The 21,183-nt window shown below is 42.5% G+C and overlaps 2 protein-coding genes across 8 annotated transcripts in view; both read right to left on the bottom strand.

The window, feature by feature from the left end:
* The window catches only part of KANSL1L (KAT8 regulatory NSL complex subunit 1 like), a 61,623-nt gene extending 56,433 nt beyond the window's left edge, over window positions 1–5,190 (bottom strand). For 4 of the 7 annotated variants that reach the window (XR_012581925.1, XM_074548059.1, XM_074548064.1 and 1 more), the window contains exon 1: window positions 5,031–5,190. Coding sequence is in view for 1 of the 7 variants with exons in the window: in XM_074548062.1 (XP_074404163.1) it covers window positions 2,095–2,135 (41 nt within the window). In the remaining 6 variants the exon portion in view is untranslated. Of the gene's footprint in view, window positions 1–2,094; window positions 4,241–5,030 lie in introns of those variants that run through there. The other 3 variants (XM_074548063.1, XM_074548062.1, XM_074548060.1) reach the window with 3 other exon arrangements.
* Window positions 5,191–5,574: 384 nt separating this feature from the next.
* Window positions 5,575–20,981, bottom strand: ACADL (acyl-CoA dehydrogenase long chain). Its single transcript, XM_074548065.1, has 11 exons — window positions 20,823–20,981; window positions 19,266–19,427; window positions 17,352–17,489; window positions 16,721–16,885; window positions 15,744–15,810; window positions 14,393–14,557; window positions 13,656–13,757; window positions 11,782–11,895; window positions 9,604–9,731; window positions 7,573–7,659; window positions 5,575–6,238 (listed from the first exon to the last, which is right to left on the bottom strand). The coding sequence occupies exons 1-11, from the start codon at window positions 20,894–20,896 to the stop codon at window positions 6,145–6,147; spliced, it is 1,296 nt and encodes a 431-aa protein (XP_074404166.1). The 5' UTR covers window positions 20,897–20,981; the 3' UTR covers window positions 5,575–6,144.
* Between the last annotated feature and the right edge of the window lie 202 nt (window positions 20,982–21,183).

The following is a 21,183-nucleotide window of genomic DNA, read 5'->3' as shown; positions in this document are numbered from 1 at the left end:
GTGAGATGTGGAAACCTAGGGAGCTGAGAAATACCAGTTTGGATACTTGCTCCTTGACCCTCAAAACATGAAGCAGAACAGAGAGCCACATGCTCCAGTACTGCCTTACCACTCTCTGTGTGCTTTATTCACCTTTCATTGCTCCATGTGTACCTCATCTACAAGGTTTTCATCTCTGCACATGACCCTCCCAGCATCACTGGCACCAGGTTTGGTGCTCTTACTGCTAATCATAAATGATACCATTAAAACCCCCAGGATTTTAACCTTTATAAATAAGCCAATAACTTCAGCCTAGAGAGGAGCTCAGCACAAAGCCCTCCCAGTGGACAGCTGTTCAGGAAGAACCCCATTCTAGGATCAGACAGGGAAAAGCACTGCTCAGAGCTGGAGCCCCAAATCCTAAAGCTCTGGTGACTCAGTAATGCTCTCAGCACCTGGCTGACTTGTGGCTTTCCTCCTGTACAAGCTAGCAGGCCTGCAAATCTGAAAATCCAAAGGAGTGTGAATTCAGACACCAATGCCTCCCTGCCTATAATGGCAAATAACTACAGCAAGTCAGAGCAACTGTGCTTGGCCAAAACATCAGGGGAGAGAACTGAACAGTTCCTCTGTGGGGTCAATGTGAGCTCAGGAGTCGCTGTGTTTGACTCTCCCTGAGAATTCCAAGAAGCTCTCCCAGATGAGCACCATCAGCCTGGGATCCACATGCACCTAGCAATGTGTTTGTAACTGTCCCAACTTTACCATCCACCTCCCTTAGTCTGAGTGGTTTGGTTTAGCACAGGTTGCTACTCCTGAAACACAGTGTGCAGTTTTTCAGGCAAAAAGTACTTTGGAGAGGTGGATCACATACCTGAATGAAGATGGAGGTTATTCAAAGAACTGGCAGCACAAAACTTTATAGTGCTGGGTTTTAACTCCATCACATCCCCTCAAACACCACATATCCTTTTGGTACAGTTTCAAATTTCCAAAACTGCAATGAATACCGTTACCAAATTTTTGGTTTTTCTTCCTAACTCTTCTAGGGGAAAGGGGGGAAGAATCAAAACACCCTCATATGGAACACAAACACTGAACTAAAGAGCCCTGACAAATCACTCATCTGGAGAGCCTGACCAAGTGTGCTTAAAGTACAAAGCAGCTAAAAATAAATAAAATGTTTTTTAAGAGGGAAATCACTCAACCCCTCACCCAGCAACTTGGAATTTTCATACAATGTTTCTGCCCTGAAGACAGTGTGAGACACTCAGGTGTGCTCCTCTCACTACAGTGACATCAAAAAGAACTTATAAAAGGTGGTACTGCCACAGGGTCCAGCCCTTGGCATTTCTCCAAGAAGTTCACACACACACAAACACACAAAAAATGTCATAGGTACAGGAGCAAAACAAAATAACTGCTGCAAAAAAACTATAATTTTAGGACAAGTACTTGGCTTGACAAAAGTTATACGATTTACATTTTTCACACATTTTATTTAATTTTGGCAGAAAGCTGCAAAAATCATTTCATTCCACTCATACTGGAAGTGAGTTTCCAGAGCAAAACCTACTATCTTGGAGGGGGGAAAAAATAAAGGCAAAGAGGAAGGGAAGACAAGTACTGCAAAATGGTATACCAGAAAAGTATTTTCATTCTGGAAAGAGTTTTTCTGTCATAAGTAAAAAATTTCACAGATTTCTTTTGCATTGTGTATTACTTGAGGTCTCAAAACCAGAACAGCTGAAATTCTGCTAAACTGGCAAACAGCTTTTCATCTACTAAATAAACACTCCACTTGAAAGACTAAAGAGTACTGTAAAAAGAAAAACTGACATTAAATAAGTACTGGGGGAGGGAAGAAACAAGTACCAGACAAACACAGTAAAGCAAGCGATGTTTAAAGTGACTTTGTGCTTATCCTCCCCTAATGCTTTAATTACCCAGGAGGATCTAGCTGGGAATTGCAGTTCACCACAGCAGAACCTGCACCCTGCTCCCTTCCACCACAGGTTCCGAACCCCCAGTGGCTCCTGCTCCTCTTCCTCTGCTGATTCCTCTGTCCTCCCTTGACACTTCTCCCTTATACCCTTTCCCTACCAGGCTTACCTCAACAGAATCTGCCTAAATCCTGAAACGAGTGTCTTCATGTTGGTGATTAGCAGCGCCCTATTAAAAGAAACACAACAAAACCCAGCCACAACTCAGCACACAGGGTGGCACTCCCTCCCTTCCCAGCTTTTGTTTACAGTCCTTTCACTTTTTGACTCCTCTCCCCCTTGCATAACACTATCACTTTGGTTACACAACGCTGCAGACACTCTTCTGGGGGATTTTTGCTTGGGGGGAGGATTGCTTGGTCTTTTAGTGGATTTTTTTGTTTGTGAGCTTTTCGTTTCCAATGACAATAAAACTCCACTCGCAGGAGGCTTTTTAAAGCTCCTCTGTAGCAGCCTTCTCTCCTTGTAAACTGAGTCCTTTTTCCTCATCATAAACACCTTAAATTTTCTCCTTAATAATGAGATTCCTCGAGACCAGGAGGAGATTTTTATGATTATTTCTTTTTGTTTTGAAACTCAGAAGCCTACAAACAACATCTCAAATGAATATGACTGTTTCCAGCTTATTCACAGATAAACAGTGCTTCAGATAAGGAACTTCCACTGTTTATTCCATGCATAGATGGCATTTCAAAAGCAAAGCAAAGTCCCTAACAGCAGCCAGCCTCTGGTGAAACACCCAAAATTAATCTCACTAAATATACTCAAAAATACTGTATTTCAACCTCTTTTAAGGCCTCTTAGAGACAACCTGCAGAAGAGAGGGCAGCTCCAAAAGCAAATTGGAAAACAACTGCCAAAACCTGGTTTCCTACAGCTTTGTGCTGTTTGTCCTGTAATCCCCAGGCAGCTCCTCCTGGGCAGCCTTCCTGATAATCACTGGCCAAAAATAAAGTGCTCTGGCAGGCAGGCACTGCTGCAGCACTGCCTCAGCAGAGTGCAGCACCCAGACCTGAGCCTGGCCAGCCTCTGCAAGCCTTGCCTGGTGGCAGGCTTCCCTCAGCCTCCAACTACCCCTCCCAAATTCTGGAAAACCTACAGTATGGCAGTGATTTCTAAGAACAGCAAGAGCAGCTCGATAGCACAGCGTGCATTTTCTCATGGAATAGTCTGCAGCAACGACCCTATAAAAGATATTGGTCCCACTGGGCATGTCCTGGTTAGGAGTATGAAAGGAAAAGGAAAGAAGCCCATGTTTAATAACACACCTGGGATCAGCTTTTAAGAGTGAAAAAAAATACCCATTTCCGTAGGCAGCTTTTGTTTTCACTTCAAAAGCAGACCAGTTACTCATTATGTGTATTTAAGTATTTTAGTATCTTGTTCTATTAATAGATTGGGAAAAAACCCATAAAGCCAAACAGGATCAGTGGGGAGTCTCCACGTTCAGCAGTGCTCACTGTGCAGGCACAACTATCCAGACAAAACACTCTAGTGATTTGTACACCCCAGAAGATATAATCACAAATTCCTCCTACTTGAAAAAAAAAATCAAAAAACTCCACCAAAATACAGCACACCACCCTCCCCCAAAAAGGATCTCTCTTTGAACACTAAGAGATCTCCATTTAAGGCAGACCACCCAAAGTTTCAATCATAAAAAGATTCAAAAGGAGGCACTTCAAGTGGAACTCATCAGTACTAACTTATGGTAAAATCCACGACTCATTAAAATATCTGAATAGGTTTGTTTTCCTCCTTCAGATCTGCTTCTGAACAGAGAATCCGTATAACTTCCAGGTTTACTACTACATCATCAACTAATTCTTCCTCAGTCTACAACACCATATTTGCAAAGCAACATCTGAATTAATTTTTAATGTATGTTAAATGCTTTTTGTAGTACAACAGGTGCCTCTGTAAGAAAGCTGTACATATGTCTTTAACAAATACCTGCAATACCTTTTGGTACCTTTCATCGTAAATTTCGTATCCACATTTCAGTGACACTTTTGAATTTCAGCCTTTGAAGAGAGGGCTATGAAACCTGATCTTAAATGAAACCCACTCAGCTCCTAAGACACTAATGATGACTGGAATTTAAGCTCCTCAGAACATTCCCCACGATTTCAAACCATGGACCAATACAGCAGGAGAGTCCTAAGGCACACAGACTGCTTTCCATGTAATTTTTACTATTTCCTTTTTATTAAACTAGCACAAAAATGAAATATTTACCCTTTGACAAAAGGCAAACTTTAATAATTTGGATTTTTTTTTACTTGGCTCACATTGCAAACTGGAAATTGAAAATTCCTATTAGAGAGGGGTAGGTTCAGAATACCTCGGTCAGCGCTACATTTTTGTGTGGGGGGAAGTGCTTCATTTTGCAAAAAGCGGATGGAAAGTGTAACTGGGGAGCACAGAGGAGCTCTCAAGGCAGGCTGCAGGACCTGGATCTGAGTTGCTTAGCTAACTACAAATTACACACAGATTCCGGTCCGGGGTTCCCCTGAGGCACAGCGCTAGGTGGGCACACACAGATTCCAGCCTGGAGTACCCCGGGGCACAGCATTAGGTGGGCACACACAGATTCCAGTCTGGGATCCCCCCGAGGCACAGCACTAGGAGGGCACACACAGACTGCAGTGCGGGGTGCCCCTGAGGCACAGCACTAGAGGGCACACACAGATTCCAGTCCGGGGCACAGCACTAGGTGGGCACACACAATTCCGGTACAGGATCCCCCCAGGGCACAGCACAAAGTGGGCACACACAGATTCCCAGCGGGAAGTTTCCATCCGCTGTTTAAATCCCGGCTGGGACACGCGGGGCGGGCGCGGAGCGGCCCCGCCCTCGCACGGGCCCCGCCCCCGCCTCACGGCCGCCGGCCCCGCCCCGCCGCGCGCACGGACCGTTACCCCCGCCCCGCCCCCACCCCGCGCATGCGCACCCGCCACTCCCGCCGCGGGAACCAACCGCCGCCCGGCCCCTCCGTGCCCCCGCCGCCTCACGGCGCCCCGCCGCGCCGCGCCCCGCGCTTGCCTCCGCGTCCGGCGGGTTCTCCGCAGCGGCACCGGCGCCGGCGCCGCCTCAACCCCGCACAGCACGGCACCCGCCACGGCTCACACTGCCGCTCTTGAAGAGTCCGCGCCCAGCTAAAGCGCAGCGCGGCGGGGCGGGGCCTCCCCCGCTCCTCAGGGGGAGGAGCGCGGCCAATCCGGGACGCCGGGGGGCGTGGCTAGGGCTGGGGGCGTGGCCTCCCGCCATTGGCGGGGCCCCGCCTGACGCGAGGACACCGCCCTCCCCTCACCCCCCCCACCCGCGCGCCGGGGCTGTGTGGGAGGGGAGGGGGCAGCGGCCCTCCCCGCTCCGAACACCTTCAACTATTAACGCCCAGCGTGGGTAAAGAGCTAAAAAACCTCCTAAACACACACAGTCCGAGTTACTATCGTAAATAAACAGCCCTCAAGTTCACCTGCATCACACTGCCTCCCTCCGAACTCCCCCTCAGCGCCCTGAGGTGAACACGGGCACAGAGGGAGATGCCCCGTTTCCCCGCGGGCTTTGAAGTAACCGCAGACAAGCGTGAGATTGCATAGAAATGCTTTATTATGTTTATTTGACCAAAGTAATTAAAATAAGGCATTGCGGGTTAGATGTAAACATAGAGGTCAGCTGCACGGCAGGTGGCTGCTGCACAGTGAGCAGGTGTATGGCAACAACAGCAAGAGTGTCAATTTCTGCTTCTCAAGGGGAAATACAAATTCAAAGTTACATTAATGTTTCTTTTTATTTGTTATGAATATGGTTTCTCTCGAGATTTGATTCTGAAAAGCAAGGTTTGGATTCAACACAATGGGTTCAAGTCTGAAAGACCAAGAGTTCCAGAGATAAAATTCCCTTTCACTACTGCAGCTCTTGACACCTAGAGAACTACTCTGTATTGTACAAAGACATTTAAATTTTAAGTTCATTGAATATTAGATATCCTGCATGTGAGCACACTGTTATTACTAACATGTACTTTAAGTGGCACTTCCTTTAAAGAACATTATACAGCATATTTGTTTTACTTACATTCTGATGTCTGATTTTACGCCATATATTAATATAGAAAAGGATTCTGCAAGACTCTGCAAAGTAGTAATCATCTGCCCTACTTGTCACTGACAATGTCTCTAGCAATAAGTTCCTTCATTATTTCATTGGTACCACCATAGATTGGCTGAACACGGGCATCCACAAAAGCTCTGAGGGAGGAAAAAAACAAAACAAGGAAATATTACAAACAATGCCTCAGAATGACCATATATTAAAAAAAATAAAAAGAGCATTTTATCTTTAAAGATCCCTCTTTTCAAAGTATACTCTGCCCATTGATAAAGTAGTTCTTATTTTCTAAGAGGCCTCAACTCCCTGGAATATTACAACTTTCCAGGGTGCTGTGTGCCAAAGCAGGAACTGGGTCAGCATCTCTTCCCTGTTTGTTTATAGTGTAAAGTCTCCACTATTGCGTCTAATTAAACAAAAAAAAAATAAAGCCCTATAAACCCAGACTCCTGCTACTACTCCACTCCCAATTCTTGTTCCTGGTGACAGCACACAGGATGATGACAGAGCTTTTCCATCTCCATTCTGCTTCCTCACACAGGAGTAATGTGGCATTCTCTGGAAATCTACTTATTACTGGATCACAGAGACAATAAAACCCTGTGTGGGGAACTACTGCACACACAGACATGCAGGGCTTCAAGGACACCCCAAACTGGCCTTCCTTTAACAAGACAGTGCAGATCACCCACAAATTAACTCCATGAAAGCATGGAGGAACAAGTGATTTTGAAGCAACATTTCATACTCAATGTATTTCAAGTTTAAAAAAAATCTGAACCTCCTCAGTTAAAAAAATTAGCTTACTTATGACAACTGCACAGCAGTCCTGTGTTTGCTAGTTCTGCGGTCAGATTACCACCTCTTTGATATATTTAATAAAAACAGCACAAAATCTCCATTTAGTGTGTCACAGCCTGTACACAAATTTCACAGATAATACATGAGGATATAGAAATGCTCCATAAATGTCTCTAAATTCACAAAGTCAGAAAAAATGGGAATGGCAAATTTCTTCGTCTACATACAAATCTCTTAACCTCTTAATTTTCAAAGGTGTAAAAGAGCTGGATGTAGCCAGTTATGCTCTTGATTTAATTACTTGATACTCAGTGGTGGAAAAAACAGGTTTTCTGTACCCACATGCATTTAATTTCAGATAAAACATAAAACTAGCTCCCCTCATTTCTACTTTTTATAGTTTTACTTCTGTTTTTTCAATTAACATTTTTTTCTAAAAAAACAACTTTTGTGAAAAAAAAAAACAGACAATAATTGCTGAACAGATTTTGAGTTATTTGGAGAACCAAAACAAAGCCTGCAGATATCTGAACAGTAATTTCAATTAAACACGATGAGAAAATGAACATAAATCACTACTAACACTAAACAACTAACACACAGATGTAGAGGAAGTGCTTCACTTGACTTTGCTGGTTATCTTTCATCACACAATCTGAAATGTTCCACTTACTTTGCAATTGGATATTCCCACATGTACCCCCATCCTCCGTGCATCTGCACACATTGGGTAGCAATGCTGTTTTGGAGATCAGAACACCTTCAATGGCCAAAAGGAAATTTGCTGTTAGAAGGACATCATGTTGCAAAACATTACAGAAGATAAAGATAGCAAGACAAAACCAAAATATTATTAGTAAGAAATAAATACTGCTCAATTGAATGCATTAAAGGTTTGTTTCCTATCTGGGACAGCTTTTGGAGAAGGAAAGATTTCAAAACAGACAGACTTGTTTACCTTTCTCACAGGCCAAGAGAATCCTTTTGTGAAGCAAGTTGGTACAGTCTCTTTTCTTGCCAAATCATTCAGCTTTGTCAGAAATTAAGAATAAACTAGGCTTCCCCCCACCACTGCCATTAGCAACACACCAGGATCCTCTTTGAGCATACCCATCACCTGGGCATAATTTATTTTCTGCAATAAACTTTCCCAATAGCTTTTTCTGCAATAGCCTTCAATTCTAAACATACTGTAATTCTCCAACAGCATTTGGTGACTACAAAATATGGATTTATAGCAAAAAAAAATTTTTTTCCAGCTCAAGCTGTAGTTAGAAGACATGAAAAAAACCACTTTCTAAGCACACAGCTTTCAATGGCAACAAAAGAAATGAAAAGGTAATTGCTTCTCCTGGAATAATGGTCTTTTCCCCCAAACCATCCCCTCATTCATTTAAACCCTTACAGTTTATGATACCAAATGTAATTCTGCAGCTGTGAGTTACTGCAACTGTCTTTCCTAAATATATTTTCAAATTCAAAATTTTAGGTATGTACCACAACCTGTCACCACAAGAAAAACCAAACCAAAACAACTCTATAGACCTTTTCCAGATATGAGAAAAAGAGATGCACAAACCAGGTTTTAAACTCCTTTAAAGCTCTAACTCAAGTCATTGACTACACAAAATGCCTGAAGGGAAATTCAAGACTGGAAGGAATGTCCCAATACATCTGGGAATAAAGCAATTCTACATTCAAGCATTTTCTAGACCATTTAAATGAGTCTTAGGGAAGGGTCACAGGGACACCACTGGGGAAAGAGGAAACCCACAACAAACTATGCTGGCAAACAGCTGTGAAAGTGAGGGATTTTCAAAAGCCTTGCTGAGGGAAATGTGTTGAGGAAGTGAGTCTGCATACCTCAGCTGGCATTAGTGGTTTTCTCCTCCTCAAAATGGAATGCCTTTGCTTCTGTACCTGGTACTTCTAGGTAATCACTGCCAGGAATAGCACTCAGAACCCTTCCTTCCATTGTAACTATTTCTGCTCATTTCCTCTACACTTATTTTGAAAAGCCTAAAAACTGTGTGTGTACCTTCCATAAACTTCTTTGCTTATGTCTCATGTGGGTTTTTTCCTCCCATCTTTGCAACAAGCTGTAACTATACAAATTTATGTACCACTACCTTAGATATTTCTTAGATATTGTTTTGATGGGGTTAAACTAAGTTAACACATGACAACACCAAGTACAGGGTGAGGGAGAAGTAGTTCTGGACAATATAGGAAAGCACTGCTCAGTCTCACAGCAACAGCTGTAGCCAACTATTTCTTCCCAAAACCAGCTAGCTTTGAAAACTGGCTGGGCCAAACAGCTATTCTCAAGTAACCTTAACTAAACAGTACCACAGAGCTTCAAATACATTTAAATTTGGCTCAAAATACTGCTTTAAAACACAAAAAGCCATATACCCCATTAAAAAAAACAACAAAGAAATTGAAATAACCACCCAACAACAAATTGCTAACAATAAAATGCAAATTTTTTGTCTAAATACCAATGGAGCACTTGCTTTTACTTCAAGCTAAAGCAGAGGCATGACCTTGTTATTAATGGAAGCCTATTTTAAAAGTATGCATTTATTTTGAAATTGATCTGGTTAACCACACTTAGTTGTCAGTGTAACTCTGATTTTTGCTGCCCACACCACTGGAGTTCAGACCATGCCAGTGCCAGTCCCAGATGACTGTGAGCACGTACCAGTACTTGGCCATGGAGGCTGTGGCAGAGTCCAGGCGTTTGTCTGCATGCAGCTGCAAACAGTTGTCCATAAAAGCTCGGCCCACACAAATCTGAGTCTTTATTTCTGCCAACTTGTGCTGTACTGTCTTGTTTTGGAAGAGGATAGCGAGAGGAAAAGAAAGAAGTATAGTGCAGTTAATATTTTAGGTAGAAAATGCAGCATTTTCCAAAAGGATTGCTGATAGAAATCACTGTTTCAAACTTTGGCTCTGTACATCAGAAGACACCAGATAATTATGTATTAACCAGTCCTATCAGACAAAGTTACTGCTATTTACTTCTCAAGGTCAACTGAAAACACAAATTTAAGAGAAAAAGCACAAGAGAAAGGGAAAACAAATTCCTAGAGAGCACATGGCAGAAGGCCCAGAGCGCTCTGTCACTCCCGGCTCCCTCTGGCGAGGAATGTCCTTTCACTCTGCAGAGCCATGAACTTTCCCAATTAATAACACTTCACCATCTGCTGAATGCTTCTTCTATGTATTCTTCAGAGTTTAAGCTACATGCAAAGAATGAAGCAAAAAAATAAAAGGAATTTTGGAATATCAGTGTTTCTCAGCACTGAGTTCTGTCACATTGGAAGAGAGGTTTAGATAGAAGAGGTAAAATCCATCATAAGGTTATGTAAAACCAGACCAGGCAGGCATTCAATCATCTTCTTCTAATTCTGGTAGAAAAGGGATAAAAACATCACCCACTAATAAAAGTTTTCTTATTTCAGTTCTAGAAATATATATTAGGAAAAAAATCTTGCTTCCCTTGACAATACATACACTGGACCAGTGTACTGCTACAAGGAAAGAATTCATTTCAAATGCTGTAATGTGGCATGACTAAATGAATTAGCCCAAGGCAGAGCTCTAATTGGAAAGGATTATTTATAATATGCACACTCAAGTCATCAGCAATAAAAAGAGATATGCAGGAATTCATTATTTTGGCAAAAATAATATACTTTATAAAATTTATTGTCTGCCTGCTGGTGGCCTGGCCTAAATAGGGAGATTATTTTGGAGATCTCTGCAGGGTGACCTACTACAAATAGGAAGCATCTCCTACCTACATTTAAACAAGTTGAAATACAGTTCTTTTGTGTTTCAGTCACACAGTGAAAATTCCATCAGGAATTATGGAGTCCTGAAGGTTAACTTTCAAAACCATGAAGATCATAATTCCCTGAAGGATATCTTGCATTCCAGCCTCTAAAAGTTTCAGCTCTAGTGCTCTTCACAATGGAAGATTTGAGTCTGACAAAGTCTCAAGACATGGAAATGGATTTTTTTTTTTGTTAATTATTTCAAAAGTGTATAAAATAAAGAAGCAGCCAACATCTTTAGCCCATATGAGTCAGTTCTATCCTCTAAACCAAGCATGCAGGAGCTTGGCCTCCTTCAGCCCTAACAGTTAATGCTGTTGTCAGGAAAATTGTATTATATCAATCCAGTGGAAAGCAATATCTATTTTATGACTGCAGCTAAAGAGTGCAGGCAAAAACATCTCAAAACTGAATTACCTACCCCCATCAGGAGTGAGCTCTGCCCACAGAGCATCAGCCAACAGTTTTACACACAGCCACACAAACACCCAGACTGCTGCTGCCTGAGCAATCTCATCACAACATTCATGAAGCACCTCCACAGCACTCAGGCAGCAAGGTCACTGCTGGGACTCCCCCTCCTCCAGGAACATCCAAAATAATTTTCCTGCAATGCTCTGTGTGCAGAGGAACACAGGACCTGCACAGGCAGCCCCCTAAAAGGATTTTAGGCACAGACAAACAGAGGCAGGTGTGATGGAGCCTGTGATTAGGGCCTCTGGCAGTAAAATGCAAGCCTGAGATGAAGAAGGGAATCATTCTTCAGCAGGAGCCAGGATACTTCCTGCTATTTCCTTCTAACAAACAGCACTGCTGGGAGATTACCTACCCAAGCCATAAAATACATACAATTAAGGCTTTTTTTTTTTTAATTATTCTTTTTGCATTCCAAAAATGAAAAATAAGCATAGAGGCAAAAACCAGCCCCAGTGAAAGCTTTGGAAATGACCCTTTAATTTTCATTTGGTCACTACTTCACATGCACAGCCATACAACAAACACACTAGAATCTGCACACAAGCAGCTCAGTTCTAACTCACCTGCAAATGTGCAATTGTCTTCCCAAAAGCTTTTCTTTGCCTCACATAATTCCTTGTCTCTTCAAACATGAATTCACAGCTAGCAAGAGCCATATCAGCAATGAGCAGTCTTTCCTTTTGAAACACAAATTCCAGAGTGCAGTTGAGTTAGTCCTACATTTCTCCACATCAGATGCACAATTAGGACACAGCTGTTCAGTGCTGTTCATTAAGGGAGTGGGAGCAGAAGTCACATAAAACATCACACCAGACATACTGCATTACTGAAATTAATGAGTTGGACAAATGCCTTGCTGTCTAAAGCTCACTTTTAAGGCTTTACTGGTGTAATGCTCCATTACAATGACTCAAAAAATAGCTACAGATCGACCACAGGAATCTTACTGACTGAAAAATTCACATCAGATTCTGTTTCAATTATTGGCTTCCACTGCTCAGCTAAAACAACAACTGTATTTAGCAATTTCAATAGGACAACTCTAGGGGGGAAAAAGCCTACAAAAAAAGTCTTGTTTTTCCTTCTTCATTGCACAGTGAAAAACAAAAACTACACGCAGAGCAATTTTTTCTGGCAACATTGAAACAGTCTGATGCATTGCATTGAATCTGTTCATGGGATATCTATTTAAAGCATTAAAAGATTTCCTTTGATCAGGTTTTGTATTTACTCACAGTGTAAAATTAAAAAATACGATCCCTACTAAATGAGGCAACTATGTCATAGCTTTGACAAAGCACAGACACATTCTGGGAAACAACATTGCCTCCTTGTCCTCCAAAATAATTCCAAAACTTCATAAATTAGCAAGGTAAACAATTTGGCAGCTAAACAATTTCTTTACTTTGTTGTATTTTAATTCCATGTAACTTTAATATGCTTCTACTTGCAGAAGAATCAGAACAGCAGTGCTCGTTTCTTGAAAGAGAATGCTAAATGAATCAGAGATGACCAAGCTACACTTAATTTACTGAGCAAAGTGCTTTCATACTAGAAGTACACAAGAAATCTGTGGTATGTTTTTTTAATACACTACCCTCAGGTTTTTCAGTAGCTGGGTTGCTGATCAAGAGATCTGTATTTCAGCTGGTGGGATATCATTACTTTTAGCAATGCCCAAAGAATTCTACACCTAGCACTGTGTGCTTCAGTTAAAAATCAGCAGTGTGAACAAAACATTGCACAATAGACTGTCAGAGACTGGAAAAGACATTGAGACATTTTGGGATGAATGTGTGGGGGTAGGGGGGCAGGATGGGCCCTGCTCTGCACACCACAGCCCCCAGCCAAGCCCTGCAGTGTCTGCCAGCTGTGCCACACTGCAGGCAGTGCCCCAGTCTTGCCAAAGCCAGCTCCTGAGTGACGACAGTCCCATCTGGGAGGGCCAGGGTGCCTCTGGGGTTTAAAAGGCTGACCACAAGGGGACTTGTCTTGACCCTATCAGCTTCTTGGAGACTCTACCTCATCATCACTGGAACTCAGGAGTTGGTAGTTACATGTGTGTTTTTCTGTCTTTTTTCTATCTCCAATTCTTTTTCCATTTTGGGTCATGTAACATCAGACAGGTTTAAAGGTTGCTAAGTTAAACAGACTAAGTTAATGCTCAGGCATGAGTTTTATGTTAATTGGAGGTCCTTTGTCAAAGTTCCTTGATTTTCTATATTTTGCCAGTAAACTTGGATAATTTTGACCTCTTGAGAATATCTGGTTGCTACTTCTCCGGGGAGCTTAACCCATAGAAATGTTCTGGGGTTTTACAAAGGCATCCTGCTTCAGCAACCCAGGTGGCTCACCACAATACATGAACTTCACAACTAATGACAAAATCTGTGTCTGTGTTCTTCCTGCAGACAGCAAACACTCACATTCCTTTTACCTGAGGCAGCTCTGCCATCAGATAGTAGAAGCCTTTGTTCTCTTTTCCAAGCAAGGCACTGGCTGGCAACCGCACATCTTCAAAAAACAGCTCTGCTGTGTCCTAAGATTGAAAAGGCAACAGTTGAGTCTGACATTCTCATCCTATTAAGCTAATTTTTTTCTATTGTTTTCTTGCTATGTGCACCTTGACTTGAAATCCCAGATTTAGCCTGGAAGGATCCTCCAGAAGTCGTTGAGCTTACATCCTACTCAGAGCAGCTCCAGAAAAACAATCAGGTGAGGGCCTTGCCTAGTTAAGCTTTCCAAAGCTCAAAAGATGAAGGCTCCAGGGCCTCTCTCAGCCCCTGTGCAAGTACCCAACCACTTTTCTGGTGGATCTTTTTTCCTAATACCTGCTCTGAATTTTCCTTAATGTAACTTGTCTCCTTTGCCACTCTCCTCCTCAAAAAAGGATGAGGCCCCAGCATCTCTACAGCTAAACACATCAGTAAATTCCTGTTCTTTCAGGTTTCTTCAGAGCAAATGCATCCAGCTTGCTCAGCCTCTCTTTGCACATCACATGCTTCAGACCTTCACAGGTAAAATCAGGATCCATTACATTGCATGTTTGTGCTCTGAAGTCTAACAACTAGAACAGAACCATAGTTCCATCTTATATTTATTTAGCAGGTGCCAGGCATTAAGTGGGTTTAGACTTCCTCCAAATCTATTGCAGCAGAGGCTGTATGAACTCACTTGAGCTTTCAGGCCAATTTTGTTGAGTTTGCGGCCTTTGATGAAACCTTTTGTTCCATTTTCCACCAGGAAAAGGCTGATGCCGTGAGCAGGGGATCGGGCCTCCCGGTCTGTAACCGCAACCACGATCACCACGTCGCTCATCCAACCATTGGTGATGAACACCTGCAAGAAAAAGGAATTTAGAATAAAGCAAGGTGGACAGAGGCTACAAGAGATCACCAAGTAACAAAAAGTAAAATCACATTGGCACTTTCAGAGGTGAACTGAAAGGCAAGTTCAAGTGTCCAGAAGAATTTCAAGCTTTTGATATTAAGTGTTTAGGAACAAGGCAGACATTAATTTGAGAAGTATTGTGTGGGACAGAAGTGTGAAGTTAAAGAATGCACAGATCTGCTTCTTCTGTCGATATTAAATAAACACACAAAGGTCCTCTTGTCTAGAAATTAAATTATTTAGGCACAACACTCAAAATTATTAACAGCTTCTTGTCACAACTGCTTATTATTCTGCTGCAGAAAAGATGGATCCATTTGACAGGCTCATGAGTTAAGTCCAGCAAAAGAAAGCTTTCTGTCCTGTTTGGCTTCAAATGAGTGGCTTGGGCACCTTTTTAGCACCTATGCATATATATATCTGCTTGCACACATTGTCACCACTGAAATTCTGCTAAGACCATTAGTCTCTATCAGTACTGTTATCAGCAACAGTACAAAATAAGATTAAGACATTCCATATCTTTCAAAAAAATGGTCTGTTGAACCCACATTCTGAACCTGCAGAAATCGTGGCCACTATTTCTGCCTTCTTATTCTTCATTATGGTAATGATAAAATCTGCTTAGCCACAGCTTGACAACACAGTGAGAGCATCTGACACATTGTTTTGTTTTTTTCCTAACAAGACCAGCAAGCTCCTGAATAAAGATTGCACTGTGGCAGCACAAGTTTTCACTCAGGCCACAGAAGATTTCACAGCAGTACTATATATATTTTATTGTTAAACATCAGTACTGAGAACCATACTGTTCATACTACACAGCACATTTTCCCCCCCTCTCCTTCACAGTTTAAGGAAAATAAGCCATTTAATAGGCTTATTTTAAAGCTACAAAAAAACAACCTATACAAGCCTGCCTATAAATCAGTTTGTAAATTGCCTGCAACAGACATATCTCAAGACCTAGAAAAAAAAAGTAACTGGGAAAAAAAAACCACCTACAACATCACCCAGACAACCCAAACTAAAAGGATTGGGAGGAGATTCTGAGAGAAGTATACATCCTGCTGCATTCAGCTAAAGGTGTTCAGTTCCTAAAGCAAATGAGCAGTATGTATGTCAGTGCACTTACCTTACTCCCATTAAGAATCCAGTCACTTCCATCTTTTTTTGCATATGTCCGTACTCCCTGCAAGTCACTGAAACAGAATTCAAAAGGTCCTTTAAAAAAAATTCCAGAAGCTACATTTTTATCTTGGATTCTATGCAGTACAAAATAAGGTAGATTTTATACCATGCAGACATGGGCTTAGTGAGAGAATAGTGAGACACCATGAAACAGGTGAGTAACAGAAGCCACAAGCAGGGTGTGGAAAGGGATGACAAATCTGTGCAGCCATACTGGAGTACCAGGTCCCATTTCCACATCCCTGCTTGTGGGAAGTGGTGCAATGCAAGCACTGACATCAACAGGTCAGCATCCACTTACACAGCACACCTCAGACAACAAATGGCAGATAAAACCAATCCTCTTCACAGGCTCAGTCCTGATCAGGAGGCTCTGTGAAAAGCCATGAGCAACATCTGCCATTTGGAGAAACCTCACACCAACAGGTTTTGCACTTCATGTGTCCCTCTCTCTTGCAAACTGGTCAGATCAGCAGTGTCTACTCCAAACATGTGCTGGGCAAGGAGGGACATTTCTCTGAAAGGATTCAGAGAAAAGAAAAACAAGGTGTTCTGTTCTACAGAAAAAGCTAATAGTTGAGCCAGGCCTTCTTTAATAAAGTATGTAATTTCCCATTTTTTTTCTCATGTTATAAGTATGTTCACATGCAAGCAAGTTGATAACTATAAACTCAGACTGCAGAAGCAAACACAAAGCATATTTGCCCACAGTGGGACAATACAGAAATGGATTCTGAGCTACTATTTTGAAATGACAAAGCTGTAATAAAGTAGTCTATAACAGGTGTTTTGAGTCTTGCCTGTAATGTGGGATAATCTGGTCTGTAAAGTAACTAACCAGGAGGCTCAGAATGTTTTTTTCACTGACAAAGCAACAGACAGCAAATAAAGTTGAGACCATTGTTTTAGTATTTGGCTTACCTGCCAGCCCCAGGCTCTGTCATGGCAATAGCTCCAATGCACTTGCCTGCAACCATCTGGGGGATGAAGTGTTTAATCTGTTCTTCAGAGCCATAGTTGGCAATGTAGGGCATGACTATATCTGAGTGAAGGCTGAACCCTGGGCCTGTACAGTTAACATACATCCTGGAAAAAAAACAGGAGGGGGGAAGTTCAGGAAAAAATACTAACAAAGACTTGAACACTGAACATGCACCATTACAATACAGAGACAGTAATGAAGAGAACCCCACTACACAGCAGTCTCAGAGATCTTTAACCATTATTTACAGAATTTAATTTCATTGCCAAATAGGTCCATAACCTACCAGGCTATAAAAAAGACTTCCCCCAGTCACAAAGCCAATGTTACTCAAACACAGAATACTTAAAACAGGAGGGATTTACATAGATGTAAACTATCCTTTCCACAGGAAAGATAACATCATTTTCTGTAAGGAAATGTAGTCCACAATTAGTACTAGGATAACTTATGAAAAACAAAATACAGTCACAAACAATAAGAATTAGTACTAGGATAACTTATGAAAAACAAAATACAGTCACAAACAATAAGATCATGGGAATTCTTCCTGAAGCATGCAGTACTCACTGCTCCTCCCAGACGATGGCTGAAGAGAGAATATCTGCTCCAATGCCTCCATGCTTTTCAGCAATAGCAACCCCCAGCAAGCCCTGCTGTCCAGCCTTTTCCCAGAGCTCCCTGCTCACTTGGCCATCCTTCTCCCACCTGTGGGATGAACACAAAGCCAGGGTCACACACTGAACCCCCCCACGTGCTCCTATTTATCTGCTTCACACTGGAACACCAGCAGAGAGTGTGAAGGGACACAGACAGCTCTGTGTCACAGCCAAGAAACAGTGGCTTAACCACAGAGCTTCTAATCTGCAAGTCCACAGATGACACTGGCATTGCAGGGACACCAGCTGCAAAACAAGTCTGAACTCCTGCTGCCAATGTGTAACCTGACAAGATTTCATTAAGACTTGTTATGATTCTTACACCAGACTGGGATTTAGGCAATTTAGCCCTAACCATCTGGATAATTACAGGCAGGTCTTTATCCTCCTAACATTCCATTTGTAAATGCACTTTTACCCACATAAAAAATGAGTATCACTATATTATTTATTATATTATCATTATATTATATATCATATATATTATATTTACTTTAACGTTGTGTTATATCTGCGCTATATCTGCGTGATCATCATTATATTTCATCAAAGATTTCAACTCCACCAATGGAAAGTACTTTATCAGAACCAAATGATACCATGTTAGTCAGTTTTGTATAAAAATCTGTCCCTGTGCAGTTCTTATGAGTCACTACTGTATCTAAGTAAATTACTGCTTTAAGGTCCTTTCAAGTTTGTGTAAATAGATAGTTGAGGCTTATCTGCTGACAGCTGGCAAACTTTAACACCACAGCAATCACCTACTCCTGGAAAATTAGTGCTTCTTTATGGGGTTTGCCAACTCAATAGGGATGGCCATTAATAGTCCAGGTTTTCTCTTTTTATAATGCCTTTATTTTCTAATGCCACAGTTTACAAATGATATGGTAAACAGATGATTTCAGACATTCCTCTGACACACCTGTGTGCAGCAGAGCTATACCACAGCTATTTACCTGCAGTTAATCAAGTATCTTATCCTACATACAAAAGAGAAGCATAGAATCACAGAATGGTTTGGATTAGAAGGGACCTTGAAGCTCATCCAGTTCTGACCCCCTTCCATGGGCAGGGACACCTTTCACTAGCCCAGGTTGCTCCAAGCCCATACAACCGGGCCTTGAACACTCCCAGCAATGGGGCAGCCACAGCTTCTCTGGGCAAACTGTTTTCTCTGGGCAAAAGTAAGCCCCTTACTTACCCTGAGTTAATTTCTTTCATATTCACCACTATAATGTGATTGCATATCACTAAAGTAAGGGCTAAAACCACCCTCCAGCCCTAGTGCAGTGGAATTGCAACACTTCTACTCTATACAGAAAATGCACGTATTTCCACAGAAACAAAAAATAAAGAAATTCAAACAAAGATGTTTTGTGCAAGTTTCTTGGTAATACATATATATGTACTTGCATGTAACTACAAAACCTACTGCAAGATAGTAAGAGATGATCAAAGCCTTTTTCAGTGACTATTTTCCAATAGTGTGGGAACTGAACTGCTCCCCAACTCTACCCCAAAAACATCAGTTAATCCTAGAGGCAGGGAAACTTTGCTGCAACTCTGCAAACTGCATTTGTCTGCTCATGGCCTAAGCTGAGGATGCCTACACTGGAGCTCAAAGGATGCATTCAATTTTGATTATGTGATTTTCCTCCATGCATGACTTTTATAGGTTTGTTTTCATTTGGCAAATTTGAAACAGAAAGCTTGTACATAAAAACTAATAATCTTTATATCCTGCTGTATCAGAAGTAACACCACAGAAAGCATTTTGGAGAAAAATGAATTTCGGCCAACCAAGATGTTTAGGAGGTTATCTTACTCTGCATGAAAAGGCAGCACTTCTTCCTGAAAGAACTTCCTGGCACTCTCCCTGAAGATATCATGATCTGATGAGAAGATCCTCCGAGTGCCTATGTCAGTCAAAGTTTTAGCAGAAGAAGGCTCCAGGCGCTTTGTGCCATGCTGTTCTGTCTGCAGAGGACTGGAAAAATACAAATTAATGCATCTGTTAGGACACAGGCAGCCTATTTGCCTTTCAAAAGGGGGGGAAACTCCTGTGTTACTAAACACAGCTCACTTCCCAACTCTGGCACACCATTAGGTGTAAAGGATACCCATGATAAATACAAAGAACTAACATACACTGGGCTATTAATGGAGGTAAAACAAGGCTGGTTTGTTCTTAACACTTCAAATAAATTAAAAACAATAATAATACATATATAAGAATAAAATTACCCTAAAGAAAACAAAAGAATACTTCAATCAAAGAAGCCCAACCAAACAAAAAAAAAAATCAAACAAAAAACCCCAAAAAACTGAAACAGTGGTGAATGTCAGTAGTAGAAACCACACAAGGAAAGTATAATTATGACATAAGAAAGAAGGGGTTATAACACTTTTGTAGGAGTTTGGAACATCAAGGATGACATACTACTTTAAGGCTGAAATGAAAATTCACTTCTCATATTTGTGCATTGGATTTTTTTGCTTGCTTTCATTGTATTGCCACAAAACATTAGAAACTTTAAGTAGAAAGCTGAGTACATGGAAAAGGCACTCACTTTTTCCTTCCCAAACTATTTCGCCAGTCTCAGTTCCTCTGCACATCACCTGTATGCAGTCCTACAGAACTGAGCTGAGCCTGTGCTTATTTACTCTGCTACAGAGACAGAAGTCTCTATTTACTACCACATGTAACTACTCAGGCTCTGCCAGGGCAATAATCCCCCTGAAACACAGACTCTACTTACATCTAATAATACTTGGAAAAAAAAACGAGATACAGGAACTTGCCTGTTGAGTACTTTGAACCCTCAAAGCTAAAAACACAGTGACTCAAAACCTCCACCTTACTTTTAAAGCTGCTTAAGACGATGTTGAGTTTTATTTAAGCCCAACCTTTTGTGAACTGTGTCACACTGGGAAGGGCCTGAAGTTCCCTTCTTCTCACACTGGGAAAGACAAGCGGCAGGTCAGGGAAGGTGCGATCCCACTCCTGCCCGGGGAACGCGGTGCCCGGGCAAGGTCGCGCCCGCTGTCACTGTCACCGTCACCTGCTGCCAGCACGGGACCCGCCGCTCCCGGCAAGTGGAGCAAAGGTCGGCACATCCCGGCCATGGATGTACCGGGGCTCCCCACACACACACAGCGCCCGTAACACTCCCGTTACACCTATACAAACGCACCCACACCCTCCGAGCACACTGAGGTGAGCACACACACCCGCACAGAATGGATATAATAGTACGAGATCATACAGCCAGCCCCGAGTAGCCGGGCAAAGCCATTCACCCCGCGGTCTTTACAGAACCCAAGCTCAGGGGAGCTCCGCCACCCTCACGGCTCGCTGCCCACCACGGCCGGTCCCGCTCACCTGGGCTGGGCGGAGAAGGGCCGGCAGCCGGCGGCCCTCAGGAGGCCGCGCAGGCGGAGCAGCCGCGTCGCCATCTTACGGGGCAGGGCGGGACAGGACAGGGCGGCACCGCCGCTACAGCCCGCGAGTTATCCCTGTGCCCGCCCACCTTCGGCTGGAAATCCCTTCCGGGATGGAGGCGGAGTGCCGTGAAACAGCAGTATAATTAATGTTTTTCTAATGTAGCTTTGCAATCACGTCACGGAGGGCAGCGGCAGCAAAGCCGGACGGAGGGGTTGTCCGCTGAGGGTGGCTCGTGTGATGGCAGCCGGCGTGAAGGGCCGGCCGCCGGGCCATCGCTCCATCCTCCTTCTCCTTTTTC

The sequence above is a fragment of the Zonotrichia albicollis genome, chromosome 10 (genome assembly GCF_047830755.1).
Source record: "Zonotrichia albicollis isolate bZonAlb1 chromosome 10, bZonAlb1.hap1, whole genome shotgun sequence".
NCBI lineage: Eukaryota > Metazoa > Chordata > Aves > Passeriformes > Passerellidae > Zonotrichia > Zonotrichia albicollis.
The sequence above is the reverse complement of the archived record's forward strand: the minus strand, read 5'-3'. Positions and strand labels throughout refer to the sequence as shown.